The following is a 15,476-nucleotide window of genomic DNA, read 5'->3' on the forward strand; positions in this document are numbered from 1 at the left end:
TCTGATGGGGTGCCACGCCCTGGCCCCAAAGTCTATTTTTGATGTTCCCTGGGGACTTTGTTGTGCTGCTCCCCTTGCTGTTCTGTTGCACACCCCTGGTGTTTCACCTTGGTGTGGTGGGGTCAGATCGGACGCAATCATGGGTGTGTTTTGATAAAGAGTCACTGCGTTGACACGTTGACAGGGTGATCACAGTACAGTTCTTTCCTCGTAGCTCAATCCAGAAATTCTTTACTCTTAAAAGCGTCCCTTTGATTGCGAGAGAACGATGAGGCTGTCTGCTGTTGTCAAGAGTTACAGTCTCAGACATCCTAAGGAGCATCTCTAATCTGCCTGTCGGGCAGTGGTGAGTTAGCGTTGAATTGATGGCCATGGGTTTGTCTGCTTTCTCTGATGTCCAGGCACCCCGTGCTCGCTGGTATGACAAAGAAGCATAGTTGGCACGATGGAAATCGCTGCTCCAAGTGGCATGGGCAAGGCTGTTCACTGAAAACGTATCTGTCATGTGGAAACAGTCTTCGTGTGCATTCGTAGGGGAATGAATAAATTGTCGTTGGATGAGTAGTTAGAAGATGGAATTAGTGTTCAGTTAAAATGGATGACCTATATCATTGTACAACCACATGAAAGCATGATATTGAGTATAAGAGAAGTTTGCAAAACGGTCCATACCATATAGCATCATCTATGCAACGGTCCATACCATATAGCATCATCTATGCATCATTGTTTGAAACAATACAAACAAAACAAAAATTGAAACAAGCAAAAATATTTATTTGAGAATCTAAAAGCATAACCATATAATCCAAATTCATGATAGAGACAGCTGCTGGGATGGAAGGAGAAAACGGGGCAGGGTGGGGAGGGAAGGGTCTTCAACATTCCACCTCATCTTCATTCTCTTTGGTTCTTCGAAATAAACAGATGCAAAAGGCGGTTGCATCAGGTAAATCTGCTGCACCGGCCTCTTTAAAGCATTGAACGGCAAGGATGTTATTTTTGAGAACAAAGGTGCACCGTGTGTTTTCCGTTGTCTCATATGCATGGGAGAGTTGGATGTTCACTAGGGAAGACCAAAGGAGAACGGAGGCATTTGCATAGCGGTGGGGGTGGGGTGGGAGGGGGCTGGAGAAGAGCAGGGAATGGGCCAAGGAGCTTTAGCAGAAGAGGAACAGATGCAACAGAGGTTACACATGTGCTCATCCTAAACACACTAGGAGGTAGGGACATGCCGATTCAAAATTAAAATTCACGTAGAATCCCACCCACCAGAAATCATCCCTCGGTGCTCAGATCTCCAATCCTAGACTGTGTCCCTCATGAAGACAAGGAGCTCCTAATCTGATTCAGAGGTTCTCAACCTGTGGGTCGCAACCCGTTTGGGGGTGAATGACCCTTTCACAGGAGTCGCCTAAGACCAGTGGTGCTCAACCTTCCTCATGCCACAACCCTTTACTACAGTTCCTCAAGTGGTGGTGACCTCCCCAGCCATAAAATTATTTTCGTTGCTACTTCATCACTGTCATTTTGCTACTGTTATGAATTGGGCAACCCCTGTGAAAGGGTCATTTGACCCCCAAAGGGGTCGCGACCCACAGGTTGAGAACCGCTGCCTAAGACCATCGGAAAACACATATTTCCGATTATCTTAGGAACCGAGACACCACTCCTCTATCCGTCTCCAGGCGGGTCTGCTCACATGCAGATACGCCCACCTACATGTACCCGGTGTGAAGACTGTTACCCATGCTACACCATGCTTCAAGACAAAATTTCATTTATTTGTAATTAGAAATAAATATTTTAAAATATATAATTAGATACCTATTGTTTTTGTGACTAATCACTATGCTTTAATTATGTTCAATTTGTGACCATGAAAATACATCCTGCATATCAGATATTTACATGATGTTTCATAACAGTAGCAAAATGACAGTGATGAAGTAGCAATGAAAATAATGTTATGGTTGGCGGTCACCACCACATGAGGAACTGTATGAAAGGGTCTCATCATGAGGAAGGTTGAGAGCCACTGGGCTAGTTCATCCTGTGCAGTGCCTGACACAGCCCTGGCACAGGGCACATGCTCGGTAGATGTTCTTTTTTTTTCAAAAAAAAAAGGAAACTCACTGGCCCAAGTCGATTCTGACACAGAGTAACCCTGCAAAACATGAGCGTGTCCTTCCGGTTTTTAATATAAAAGTGATATCACACATACCCCCTTTGCATTCTGATTTGCACCATTAATAATACATTGTGATCATGTTCCTCTGCTCAGTTGATAGATATTCCTCAATATCATTTTAACAGTTCTCTAATTTTGCTGAAAACTATCCGCAAACCAATATTCCAAGGAATAAACTTCACTTCGCGCTGAGATGGCACAGATGAGGCAGGGCATATTTCTAAGGCATCCATTTCTGCATGATTTCAGTGTTCTGGAAAATTCTTCTTCTAAAGGTCATGTTTTGTGATGGATGGCAAGTGGTATTGTTTTTAAAGATGTTTATTTTAGCAAAGCTATCTTTATACTGATAGGAGAAATATGAATCTCAAAGTAAATCAGTGTTGGCCCTGAACTTTATTTTCAATAAAATAAATGTGTTTGGGATGGAGCTCTGAAAGAACTGATAGCTTCACTGTTGAATGAATAATGTGGGCTTCAGCCTGGCCCTTCCTGCTGAAGACAGGGGACCAGCTGGATCAGCATTTCACAGTGGGGGTCCTGGGAACCCTGGGGCAGCGGGAGGGAGGTCCGTGGGAAGGGCAGGTGGGCGCTCAGCATTAGGGGTGCTTGCCGGAAGCTCCTTCCTGAGTGGGACATCTCAGGCAGGATTGTGTTGCTCTAGGGACTACCTTGCTTCTGTCTCAATCCTAGGAGCTCACATCCAGTTCCTGAACTTCTCCACCGAGCCCAATCACGACTTCATAGAAATCCGGAATGGGCCCTACGAGACCAGCCGCATGATGGGGAGATTCAGTGGAAGCGAGCTTCCCAGCTCCCTGCTCTCCACTTCCCATGAGACCACCGTGTATTTCCACAGCGACCACTCCCAGAACCGGCCGGGATTCAAGCTGGAATATCAGGGTAAGGAGAAACATCTTTCTTACTCACAGCCACCCATCTCCCCAGCCTTCCAGGAGAGAGCCAGAGAGTCCCCCAGAGGGGTAAGGGGACAGGCCTGCTCGGTGAGGCTTCCCTTTGAGGGGCAGATCCCTCCATTCCCCGGCATGACAAGCTCTCCCACCACCTTTTCCAGGGAGGCAGGCCTCACCCTCTGCACATGCCTATCAACGAACAACCTTTCCTGAGCAAGCGGCTCAGCTCTTCCCCCTCAGGCACCCCCTGAAAGTCTGGTCAGCACCTCCTTTCAGGCCTGAGAGGTTTAATGACTCCCTCTGGGTCCTCCCTCTGGTGTCAGGCCCAAGGACACCGACAGGGCATTTCCTAGGCTGGAGGATCCCAGTAACCGTGAGCACTGTACACACTGCAGCCGGCTCATGGACTTGATCCTGCAGGTTTTCCTGTAGGAGACCCAACCGCCCAGAGGAGGAATCTTGTGTCAGACCCCACTCCTTCTGGTGCACTTTCTCTGGGAAGCATCCCCTCCCCCTGATCCGGGCTGCCCTGTGGTTGTAGGGATTTTACACAACCTGTGCAGCTGGACACAACAGTCCTGGACAGGTCCAGCTTCTCTCTCTGATGCTTCCCCAGCATGACTATCTGTTCTAACCTCTTTTCCCAGCATAATAGGAATGTCCCCCATAGTTGTAGATGCCCCCACCCCAGCACCAGCATATCCTTGTAAAAACAACAAGATTCCATGTTACAAATGTGAGAGCACATTATGTAGCACTGGTCTTCTCCCACACTACCCCACCCCACTCAGTGCTATTGACCACACGCCATCTGTCGTGCATAATTGATTTTTGGTATTTGCAGTAGTCCCATGCTTTAAAGTTGCCATGAATACGCAGTGGACTACTCACCATGAGGTTAGCAGTTCAAAACCACCAGCCAATCCGGGGGAGAAAGAGGAGTCTCTCTATTCCCATCAAGAGTTACCATCTCAGAAACCCACAGGGACAGTGCTGCCCTGTCCTGCAGGGTCACTATGAATCGGCCTGGACTGGGTGGCAGGGAGTTTGGTTTGTGGTGGTTGTTGTTTTAGCTCACTAATTCCACTGCTCTTATGGGAATGCAGGGTTAGGTTCGCAGGAGCCTCTGGGCACAATAATCCCATCAGCCGACCCATGCAGAAGCTTGTTTTATGTGTGTTTCTGATTAAACACATCTTATGAAATGTAAGTTGATTCAATCTCCTTACACCGATGGCAGCAGTACTCTTACTCACGCTTGCAGGGAACTTAGCTAGGGGCCATGTTTTGTGTGCGATGCACATCACGGCCTTCTTGTGCTTAGGAAGACTAGACACGCTTCAGCACTACGCTTGAACCTGTTTTACGCAGCATCTCCAACAACAACAAATGTGAGCACGTAAAAGCTGTGACATGAATACACATCACCCCATGACAGCTGTGGAGGGGACAGAGTGTTGACCTGTCCAACTTCCATGTACAATTCCAGTGCTCCGCCCCTCAGCACGCACTTGGCTCCAGAGGACCACAAAGATTGATTTGGGGTTTACAAGTCGATTTTAGTGAGTAGGCAAACTTTGCAAATATGAAGTCCATGAGTAATGAAGATCAACAGCGTTTGCTGTTTCCTATGCAGAGACTGGTATAGCTATCTTCGGATATTTCTACCCAAAATTGGACACTGAAAATGATTGTTACCATTTTCTTCTTAATGTTAATTTTTAATGACAGAAACAATTTACCACTAGGTGCCCCTTGTTAAAAAATAAAGGAATCTAAAGCATTACAGGTAAGGATCAAGCTCGCTTTGTCTATAACCTTTGAACCCAGGATGCTCAGACCAAACTCACTGCCCCCCAGTGGATGCCAACTCGCAGTGATGCTAGAGGAGAGAGGAGAGCTGTCGAGGATGGAGGACAGGCGAGGCGGTAGCTCTGTACCGGAGCAGAAAGCCTCCTCCTTCTCCTGGGGAGCGGCTGCTGGTTTCCAACTGCTGACCTCACGGTTGGCGGCCCAACATGGCACCCGCTTATTTTGCATGATCGTTCCAGGCCTTTGCCCATGCATTGACATACATAGGTTACATGTACCTGCGAAAAATGCGTCATGTTCTATAAATATTTTATTGTGTTTCCCATCCAAAGAGTGCCATTCTATGCATAATGTTCTGAGACTTGGATATTTTTTTATTATTCTGGAAAGAATATGGCTGAGAGTGTCTTTCTTGGGAGGAAGGATGACTGGCTCCTTGGACGCGGCATTAAGGGAACTCCAGACAGGGTGTCTCTTCTGACTGGGTGCAGTTGGACCTGTTGGACAAGGGACAGTGCCTTCGCAGAGGGCCCGCATCTGTCTTAGAGGAATCTGCAGGGAGAATGGTTGCCACAGGGGAGGCCTCGGTAGGAGGAATTGGGCCCCTCACATTCATAATGCTTCCAAGGCATGGTTGTACCCCCCAGACAGGCCTTGCCTAGTTAGAGAGGCTCAGTGTGCGCGTGGGCCTGTTACGGAGGCTCACCTGTCAGACCCACACCCTCGATTGGATGTGTGGGGCTGTGAAAGGAGTGAGTCTCGTCCAGGGGGTGTTGAGCCTATCATTTGGTGAGTGTGTAGCTCAGGCACAGACACACTTCCTCCCCATAAGGGTGCCTCCTGGTAGACCCAGGTACTCTGGTCTTTTCCTCACCGTCCTGACAGAAACAGCTGCTCCCCGGTCCAGCCACATGGAATGCACCACCCTTCACCTTGCCAGCTCTTGCCAGCAAGTCCCAGCAAGGCCGCTCTCCAGGGCAGATCCTGCATGGTCTGAGCCCACTCATCTCTCTGAAGATGCCCTTCTATGGTGACTCAGATGCTCCGTCATCTCCTCTCCTGTGGAAGCGCACTCACTACCCCCACAGAGCCCTGTGCTGGGCTCAGACCCTCTCTTCAGTTTGGGGAAATACTACTCCTGAGGCTTCCTCTGAACCAGGGGCCCAGAGATCCCTCTGAGAAGCAGCAGACCAGCGTTCTTGGTGAATGGGAGGTGTCTGTTCCTGACATTTAGGCTTCCTTTGCATGAGCAAATAGCCCAGTGCAGCTTCTCAGGATTTTCCGTGTGTGTGTGTGTGTGTGTGTGTGTGTGTGTGTGTGTGTGTGTGTTGGGCAGGTTAGAATGGGGAGGGAAGTTCTCAATGTGCCTTCGGAAATCCAACACTGGCTAGCTGGTTTGGGGGCCCCCCCAGCCCCCGACAGACACTGCCCTCGGTCTGTTGGGTACTGACCACCATGATGACTCCTTGGCTGGGAGCCGCGTCTCTCCAGTCACTGCCTCTGTCCTCACATTGCCTTCTCCTCTGCGCCTGTTCACCTGCTGTGTCTTGTCTTCCCTTAGACTGTGGACACATCTTACTGGATTCGGAGCCCACCCAGATAATGATGATCTTATCGGAAGATCCCTAACCTAATTACTTCAGCAAGGATTTCTACCCCACCCCACCCCCGCCCCCAAATAAAGTCACAGGCACAGGTTCCAGGTGAACCTATCTTTTAGGGGGCTGCCGTTAAACCCACCACCAGTTCTAAGGACTTTGGAGGAGGGCCCCATGGGGTCAAGTCCGCTGCCCCTCCTCAGCCACAGGCTTGGCTTCTGTCCCCTTCATCCCAGCCTCTGCTTCGAAATAGTCACCGTGTCGGAGGCCCCATGCGTCCACTGAGGACTCCCCCACACACACACCGTGTGTGGGAGGCCAGGTGATTCTCCCTGACCAAAAGGCTCATCCTTTCCAATGACGTCTTCCCTCAGCCTCCCAAAAGAAACAGGTCCCAAAAGAAACAAGCTCTGGCTGCTTACCTCCGCCTTGGTCTTTTGGGAGAGACCCGGCTTTGTAAAAGCGTCACCTGTTCCCACCGGGGTATTTCCTGTCAGACAATCTCGAGCTCCCTGTGTCCCCTCCGCTTTCTTTGGAAGAGACCCAACTCCTTACTCTTTTCCCAAGAATCCTGCGATTGAACACTGGGAACTTCCGAGGGTGGCTTTCTTTTCCCCTTCTTCCAGCAAATCCTCTCGCAGAATCTTTAATGACAGCTTTAGCTGCCCCTGCCGAGGCCTTGGGGCCCGCTGGACATAGCCTATTTCATCAGTCCTTCGTAAGAGGACCGTGTTCCTGTCCGAAGGACTTCACAGAAGGACTGTTTGATAGAACTGCTCCAAACTCCCAGGCCTCGTCAGTTTCTTTGTCACGGTGTCTCCCTCTGAGGGCAACCCAAACACTACGACCGAGGAGTCCTTTGGGGGCAAGTTAAAGACTCCTTCACTGAAGATTTCCATCTGCCCATCCGCCCAACGTCTCTCTTTGAAGCTTCTTCCAGTGGAACGGGTCCCGAGATTTCCCTCAAGATGAAAGGAACTGGGGTACTCCTGCTGGAGTGGCTTTCTTTTTGAAAATCCCAGCTCCTTCCCCTCGAGACAATCCCTGTGAGACCCAGTTACGCTCATTAACGCTGCGCTGCCTTTCAACACACAGGCAGTCTCTCTGCAGTGCCTCCCTGTCTGCGGATCCACGTGGTCCTCCCAAGGCTTCTCTTTCGCATGAAGGCCCATCCCACCCCCACTTGCCCTGTATTACCTGCTTCTACTAAAATGTTCCTCTCTGAAATCGCCCAGGCCCTTGCTGCTGCCATCTCTTCGTGGGTTAACGCGTCCCCCCACTCCCACGATGGCATCTAGCCTTTTGATGGCCCAACTTACATTGATGATTTCCATTTCTGACCCAGTGCTCCCCCTGCAATGTCTCTGTACAATACGGAGTAGAAACAAGCGTAAGACAGCCACGAAACATCCACTGTCATGGAGGACTTGCTTGAGTGCTACTATTCCCACTGGGAATTTCCACTGTAGGAAAGTTCCTTCGGTTCCCACTGCCAATTTCCTGCCTACGGTGTCCCCAGTGACAGCCAAGAAGGTTCATCTTTGACCTGTGGACCCAATTAATCAACATACGCAAAGCGTCCTCTTGTGAATCACTCATCCCCATGGAAACAGCCTTCCTCTCACTTTGAGGACCTTGCCTTGCATGACAGTCTCCCATCCACTTCAGCCTCACTCGTCTCCGGAGCCCGGGTGGCACAGGGGTTCCGTGTCGGGCTGCGGTCCGCCTGACCAGCAGTGCCATACCACCAGCAGCTCCGAGGAGAAAGACTTGGGTGTTCTGTTCCCGGCAACAGTTACAGTCTCGGAAACCCAAGGAGGTCACAAGAAGTCAGCATGGACTCGATGGCAATGACCTCGGTTGTTCAACCTCCCTGAAAAAGTCCCCTTCCCGCAGGTTTGGCCTGCTTCCATTGAAGCTGTTTCCTTCTTGCTAGGTCCTATTTTCTAAGACTCAGAAAGACCAGACCCTCACGCCACTGCTTCCTGTTTGTGTCCGGAGTCATGGTGGAGGTGGTCAAATGAAATAAGCCACAGGAAAGACCCTCAGTGGGAGCCTGGCCCCATGCTCAGTAGAGTGGTTTCATCTAATAATGGGTTCTGCGAGCCTCCTTTGCCCATGGAGAGCTCAATAAACCCGCCATCAACATTAAGTTGGTTCTCATAGTGACCGCCTGTGTTACAGGATAGGATTGCTCCTTAGGGCTTCTTGGCTGTAACCTTAATAGAATCTGAACGGAAGCAGATTGTACCACCTCTGGACCGGGACATCGTAATGTTGCTGGACTCCATCAATTCCAGTCCATGGGATGTCCACATGTGCAGAGTGGAGCTGCTCCGTGGGACTTTCAGGGATTTAACCTTTCAGAATGAGATCAATTCCAATCCATGAGATGCCCACATGTGCAGAGTGGAGCTGCTCCATGGGACTTTCAGGGATTTAACCTTTCAGAATGAGATCAGTAAGCCTGTCTTCCAAGGCACCTCTGTGTCAGCTTAAACAGCCAACCTTCTGGCTAGTAACCAAGCACTTAATCATTGGTGCCACCCAAGGGCTCTAGCGGATGTAATAGTAGATATCAGTTATTAAGCTCCTGCATGTGCCAGGACTATACAAAAGTAGGTAGATGATAGATAGATAGATAGATAGATAGATAGATAGATAGATAGATAGATAGATAGATAGATAATCCTACACAATCCCCAGAATAGTCATTTCATATATAAGAAAATGGAGACATAGGGACTTTAAATACTTTATCCAGGGACTTTAAAAGACTTTGTGTTAGTCAATAACAAAAATCTGTCTGACTCCCACTCTTGATGTTTCACCACTGTAAGAACTTTCTGCTGCGCCTATATTTTGGTTGTAGACAAAAATGCCCAGAGAGAATAAAGTGACCTTCTCCCCTCCTTGCTTCCAGCCTATGAACTTCAAGAGTGCCCAGACCCAGAGCCCTTTGCCAATGGCATTGTGAGGGGAGCTGGCTACAACGTTGGACAATCAGTGACCTTCGAGTGTCTCCCAGGATATCAACTGATTGGCCATCCTGTCCTCACATGTCAACACGGCACTAACCGGAACTGGGACCACCCCCTGCCCAAGTGTGAAGGTACGTCCCTCCCTCGTCCCTGGTGATTCTTCCTGGAGGTCAGGGAGACTGATCCCAAGCAGTCCAGCAGTCCACTTTTCAGCTCCATGGGCTTGGCCATGCTGGAAGCTCTGGGTCGAGCTTATCCATCCCATTCTTTTATGAACAGGACTCAGGCAGTCAGGGGAGACTGTCCTGGGGAATGCCCTGGAGCAGAGTTAGGAAGGATTGAGGCGAGAGTTGACCCCATCCCTAAAGAGCCACAGCCCAGAGGAAGACACACCCAGCGCTTGGGAAGATCTGATGCACTAGATGTTCCCAGTGGGAAGGGAAGCTTTGGGGTGAAAGTGTTCGTCATGGCACCTTTCCAAAGGCAGGAGAGAATGAAGGCTCTTTCTCAAAAGCATTTTGCTTCCCTCTTCACTCTTCCCCGTCCGGTCTCCGCCCGACACATGCCTGAGAGAGATGAGTTGCTCGCCTCAGACAACTAGAGGTGGCACATCCCTAGGTCTTTGAGCTTCACCAGAACCAGGATGGAAAAGCGAACCTCCAGGATGCCCACCTCAGTCCCCTTGCTTTGTGTTTTTCTTTCCTTTGGGGACCCAGGATTGTCCATGAGAGGAAGCTGGTATGTGACGGGAAAGAGGAAGGAAATGCCCAGGTCCTGGGATCTGATTGCCCTGGGCTCCATCTCTAAGCCACCACCCCCTGGCTTTGTGACCCTGGCAGAGAGACTCACCTCTCTGAGCTTCAGTGTCTTCAGCAGTAAAATGGACTCCTTGTCTCTACTGTCCATGCTGGAAGGATCTAATAGATGGTTTGTATAAAACACCCAGCGCAGTCACTCGCACCCAGCTGGTGAACTCTTTAAGCATCAGAGATCCTGGAAAAATAAACCTTGTTTACAAAGCTGAGCTGTCCAGGGGTTGGCTTATAAAACATTAATTTTGGGAAATCTTAAAACCTCATTGGGCTTTCAGATTCCCAGGACCGTCCCCAGGCAGAGCGAATTGATTTCTCTGAAGCTGTTGGTTGGCCAAGCTGTGTGGCACGTTGTTTGCTGGTCTCTTCCAAAAGGTTCAAATCTCCCACGGCTGCACTTCGGAGTGGCCTCGGGCTCCCCTCGGGCCACCACAAGGCATGGCCATGTCACTTGAGAAAGTGATGTTGACTCCTCCCTCCAACAGGCCATGTCCGAAAGGGTGACCATGACAAGGACCTGCCACTAGGCACCCACAAGTAGACGGCCATGTCAAAAGCAACTCTTGGAAAAGAGCATTCGAGGGTGCTCCTTTTGCCCTGGTCCCCAAACCAGGAATCCATGGGAGTGGGAGGTAATCCCTAACCCGTTCCCTGTAAACACCCCTGGGGCAGCCACAAGAGCGGACAGCATCCTGCCGACCCCTTCACTGTATCCAGGAAAACATGGGCCCAGGATCCTCTCCCAGGCAGCCCAGACCTGGGGCTGCTTTCCCATTCTCTCCTTCCGCCAGGCAGCCTGAAGGATGGCTGTGTCCAGTGTGCACCCATGGCGTAAAGGAGAGAAGTGGCCAGTCACAGGCTGCTCCTCCTCCTCCTCGAGGAACAGCAAGAGAGGATGACAGGCCCAGGGGACATGGGATCTGAGCCCGCCATGACTGGAGGCTCAGGTCCTGCCAGGGAGGACGGTGGCACATCTTCAAGACTCCCAAGCCAGACCCAGTGGCAGAGAACTGCAGCTCCAGGTCTTGGGACTTGTGTGGAGCTGATTTGTATCCATGTTGATACCTGACACCACCAAATATTAAACCTGGACAAAGCACTTGCTCTGTGCCCAGCACGGTGATGCCATTGCAGGGACATCAGTGACCTGCAACCAGAGGGCGGGCCTTCTGGGGGAGCTCACTGCCTCACCTCAGTGGATGTCACATCATTCCCACCAGCCACTTCCTCCTCTATAATCTCAACTTGCTCCTGTGACCCTGGCTGGCTGTCCTGAATACCATTGTCTGGATCTAGTGAGAACAGATCTTTGTATGCGGAGACATGAGAGCTTTGAAGTCAGCACAGGCGGCCAAAGCTCCCTAGGGTCCCAGGGGTGGGAGAGGCAGGAGGTGACATCAGGGAGAGCTCCTGCCGAGGCTGGACGAACAGACAAAGTTGGAAAGTAGAAGGACAGGGCTTCAGCCCCCAGCCTTTCAGAAGGGCTCCTCTTCTGAACTCTCAATCTAACTCCTCTCGCTTCCTGTCCTGTCAGCTTCCTCTTCCTCTCTCCAGTCCTAAGGGAAAGGACGTCCTTCCTCTTCCTGTCTGACCTTCTGTTCTGGAGCCTCCCCAGTAGGGGCACTCAAGTAATTGAGTAACCAGCTCGCTGCCCTAATGACCATTTTACATATAAAAAACAATATCCCAAAAGGGCGTTTATCATTTCATATAGTTAATACTGAAATAAAAAAAACTAAAAGACGTACACAAAACTAGATTATGCTATAAGAAAGAGTTTTAAAATATCAATGAAAAAATATCAAAGAATACCTGACAACAAAACACAACTGTTATTTGAGATATTTTCATACTGCTTCTTGATCAGCATCCTCACCTGCAATATTCTCCACTTTGATCCAAGCGTCATCGGCTGTGTGATTGATCCTTAACCATCTTCCCACTGTGGGAGTAGGATCCTAAATGCAAGGGGATAAAAACGTTCTGTTGAACCAGTTCGAATCCACTGAATCGCATCACTGATCCTACCCACTCATGTCCTCTTCCCGAGCTGTGCAGGACACTAATCTCCTTCTTCTTGCCTGTCTTTCAAATTCTCCTTGCTTTATAATCTTCCCCAACCTCCTGTTTGGCTTTTGAATTTCGCCAGTCGGAATTTAAAGCACACTGAAGCCTCTCTTGCAAAGTCTCCACCTGGACCCCACTTTTCTCTCAACAACTATCTCTTCCCTCATAAGCTATGCTGCACGAAAGGATATCTTGCACATGAACCTTCTTTTTACCTTTTTCTCATTTTAATTCTTCTGGAGATTATGTCAGGTTGTTATTAGATACCATCAAGTTGGTTCCAACTCACAGCGGCCCCATAATACAAGAGAACAAAACACTGCGTGGTCCTGAGACAACCTTTCAATGGTTGCTGTGTTTGCTTCTGTTGTTGCCACCACTGTGCCAGTCCACCTCACTGAGGCTCTTCCTCTTTTTGGTGAGTCTTCTGCCTTACCAGCATGACTGGGACGTGTCCCTCCTGATCGGACATGTTCAGATTACATGTGACCAAGCCGTCCATCTTCGCTTCTACCAAGCATGCTGGCTAGACTGCTTCACACACAGATTGGCGTTGTCTTGTGGCAGTCCGCGGCATCTCCAATCGTTCGTTGCCAGCGCCATCATTAGAAGCAGCGATTGTTCCTCATTCTTGCAGATTCATTGTCCAGCTTTCACAGATACCATGGCTTAGGTCAGGGGCACCGTAGTCCGCAAGGTGACGTCTTGCTTTTTAACACTTTAAAGAGGTCTTTTGCAGCAGGTTGGCTCAGTAGAAGATGTCTTGGTTGCTGATTCCATTGATGTTGACTAGAGAGACCAAAAAGAAGAGATACTTCACAATGTTTCCTCCATTTTTCATGATGTTGCTCATTTCCAGGATTCTCATTGTGATGGTAAGGATTGTTGTGTTCTGTATGGAGAGGCGGAACCCATACTGACAGCTGTCCTCTGTGATCTTCATCAGCAAGGGCTCTCAGACCTCATCACTTTCAGCAAGCAGGTGATGGCACCTGCTTGTCACAGTTGTTCACAAGCCTTCCTCCTCCCAGATGCCACATTCTTCTTCAGGGTGTGCAGTTTCTCATTGCATTTGCTCACCACACAGATTGAACAAATATGATGAAAGGAGGCGACCCTGACGCACACCTTTCCTGACTTTAAACCACACAGCATTCCCTTGTTCTGTTAGAAAAACTGTCTCATGGACTAAGTATATAGGTCTGCATGGGAAGACATTAAATCATTTTATACCCAGAAGAACAGCAATCACAATCACGCATAGCTGAATCATAATCTTATCAATCTCTTCGCCATCTTCTTACCCAGATCCATGACGAAAATGGAGGCCGTTTGGTGGGAGTAACAGGGGCCCTGGTTAGAAAAAGGGTGTAGATAATCCAGCACATTGCCAGAGGAAACATGCCAGTTCCTAATGTCTCAACCACATGTGACAGGTGTCACTTTACTCGTAGTTCAATGGCTGTCACAACCGTACCACCTCCCCTCTATCAGTTTGTCATACTGTGGTGGCTTGGCTGTTGCTGCGACGCTGGAAGCTGCTGCTGCTGTTTCAAGGACAAGCAATGTCAATGTGGTAGACAGGCTTCAGAGAGCTTTCAGACAGACTAGCAAGAAGGGCCTAGAGATCTACTTCCAGATATTGGCCAGTGAAAACCACTCCGATCACAGTAGAACATTGTCTGTTATCATTCTGGAAGGTGGCACAGAGCCAAACAACATCTCCTTCTATTTCATATCAGGTCACCCTGACTCAGAGCCAATCCTCTGACCACTAACAGCCACCTAACAACTCTAAGTCAAGATCTAAACACTGCTCTTGTTAAAAAGCATCTTCCAGGTCTGATTGGAAAACACTCTTAAGGGCCATCAGACCGACCTGGAACCATCTATCGGGTTTTTGTTTGTTTGCTTTGTTTTCTTCTGCCCTATACCTATCTGTTTAAGATAGGCAGAACAAACAACCCCCAGGAGAAAACAATAGGACCGGTGGTCCTGGCAGGACATGGGAGAGGAAGGGGCTGGGAAGGGGAGCAGGAGCCAACAAACTCAGGGATAAGGGAACAACAAGAGATCTAAAATTGATGGCGAGGAGGGCATATCATGCCTGGTGGGGTTTGATCAAGTGCAATGTATCCGAGAGGAATCACTGAGAGCCGAATAGAGGGTTAGCATGATCATGGGACAGGAGGAAGGTGAAAGGAAATAGAGGAAAGAAGTAGGAAGCAAAAGCTCTTTATAAAGGTATAGCTATAGGTGTGTAGATATGTAAATATATTAATTTATAATGAAAGGAATAGAGGCCAATTCATATAACTTATATGTTAAGTATTAAGATAGCAGACAGACTTTGAGCCTCTCCTCAAGGCCTCCCTAAGCAGAACACTTTGCTCTAGTAACCTGGCACTCTTTGATACTCACCTTCCCGACATGATCACCACAGACAAAATGTGGGGAAGAAAGCTGATGGTGCCCAGCTATCAAAAGATATAGCACCTGAGGTCTAAAAGGCTTGAAGTTAAACAAGCAGCCATCTAGCAGGGAAGCAAATAAGTCCACAGGGAAGAAGCACACCAGCCTATGTGATCATGAAGTGTCGATGGTATCAGAATCAAAAGATCCAAAACAAACAATTATATTTATGTGAAAGATGGGGACTTAGAGTGGAGACCCAAAGCCCTTCTGTAAACAAGTGGACATTCCCCCCACCCCTGAAGGGTTACAAGGAAGGAATTCAACCAGGGTACAGTATAGCACAGATGAAACACATCATTCCTCTAGTTTCTGAATGCTTCCTCCCCCCACTACCATGACCCAGTTCTACCTTACAAATCTAATAGAATGGAGAACACACATTGATACAGATAAGAGCTCTCAATACATGGAATTTAGCACAGATAAACCCCTCAGGAACAGTAGTGGGAGCGGCGATATCATGAGGGTAGAGGAATGGTCAGGGAGGGGGAAGGGGAAGAAAGGGGGAACTAACCACAAGGTTGAATATATAGTCTCCCCACCACCAACAACAAAGGGGAAGAATAACAGAAATGTGGGTGATGGGAGACAATGCCTTGTGCTGGGCTAGGGGACTTCATTGAGAA

At 49.0% G+C, this 15,476-nt stretch overlaps 1 protein-coding gene across 1 annotated transcript in view; it reads left to right on the forward strand.

Moving 5' to 3' along the window:
• CSMD2 (CUB and Sushi multiple domains 2) overlaps positions 1-15,476 on the forward strand; it is a 734,077-nt gene that overhangs the window by 606,760 nt on the left and 111,841 nt on the right. Inside the window, exons 42-43 of the mRNA XM_045298912.1 lie at positions 2,885-3,094; positions 9,439-9,627. Of these exons, the coding sequence (XP_045154847.1) occupies positions 2,885-3,094; positions 9,439-9,627 (399 nt within the window). The remainder of the gene's footprint in view (positions 1-2,884; positions 3,095-9,438; positions 9,628-15,476) is intronic.

The sequence above is a fragment of the Echinops telfairi genome, unplaced genomic scaffold, assembly GCF_000313985.2.
Source record: "Echinops telfairi isolate 266 unplaced genomic scaffold, ASM31398v2 ScPeMD7_7457;HRSCAF=8495, whole genome shotgun sequence".
NCBI lineage: Eukaryota > Metazoa > Chordata > Mammalia > Afrosoricida > Tenrecidae > Echinops > Echinops telfairi.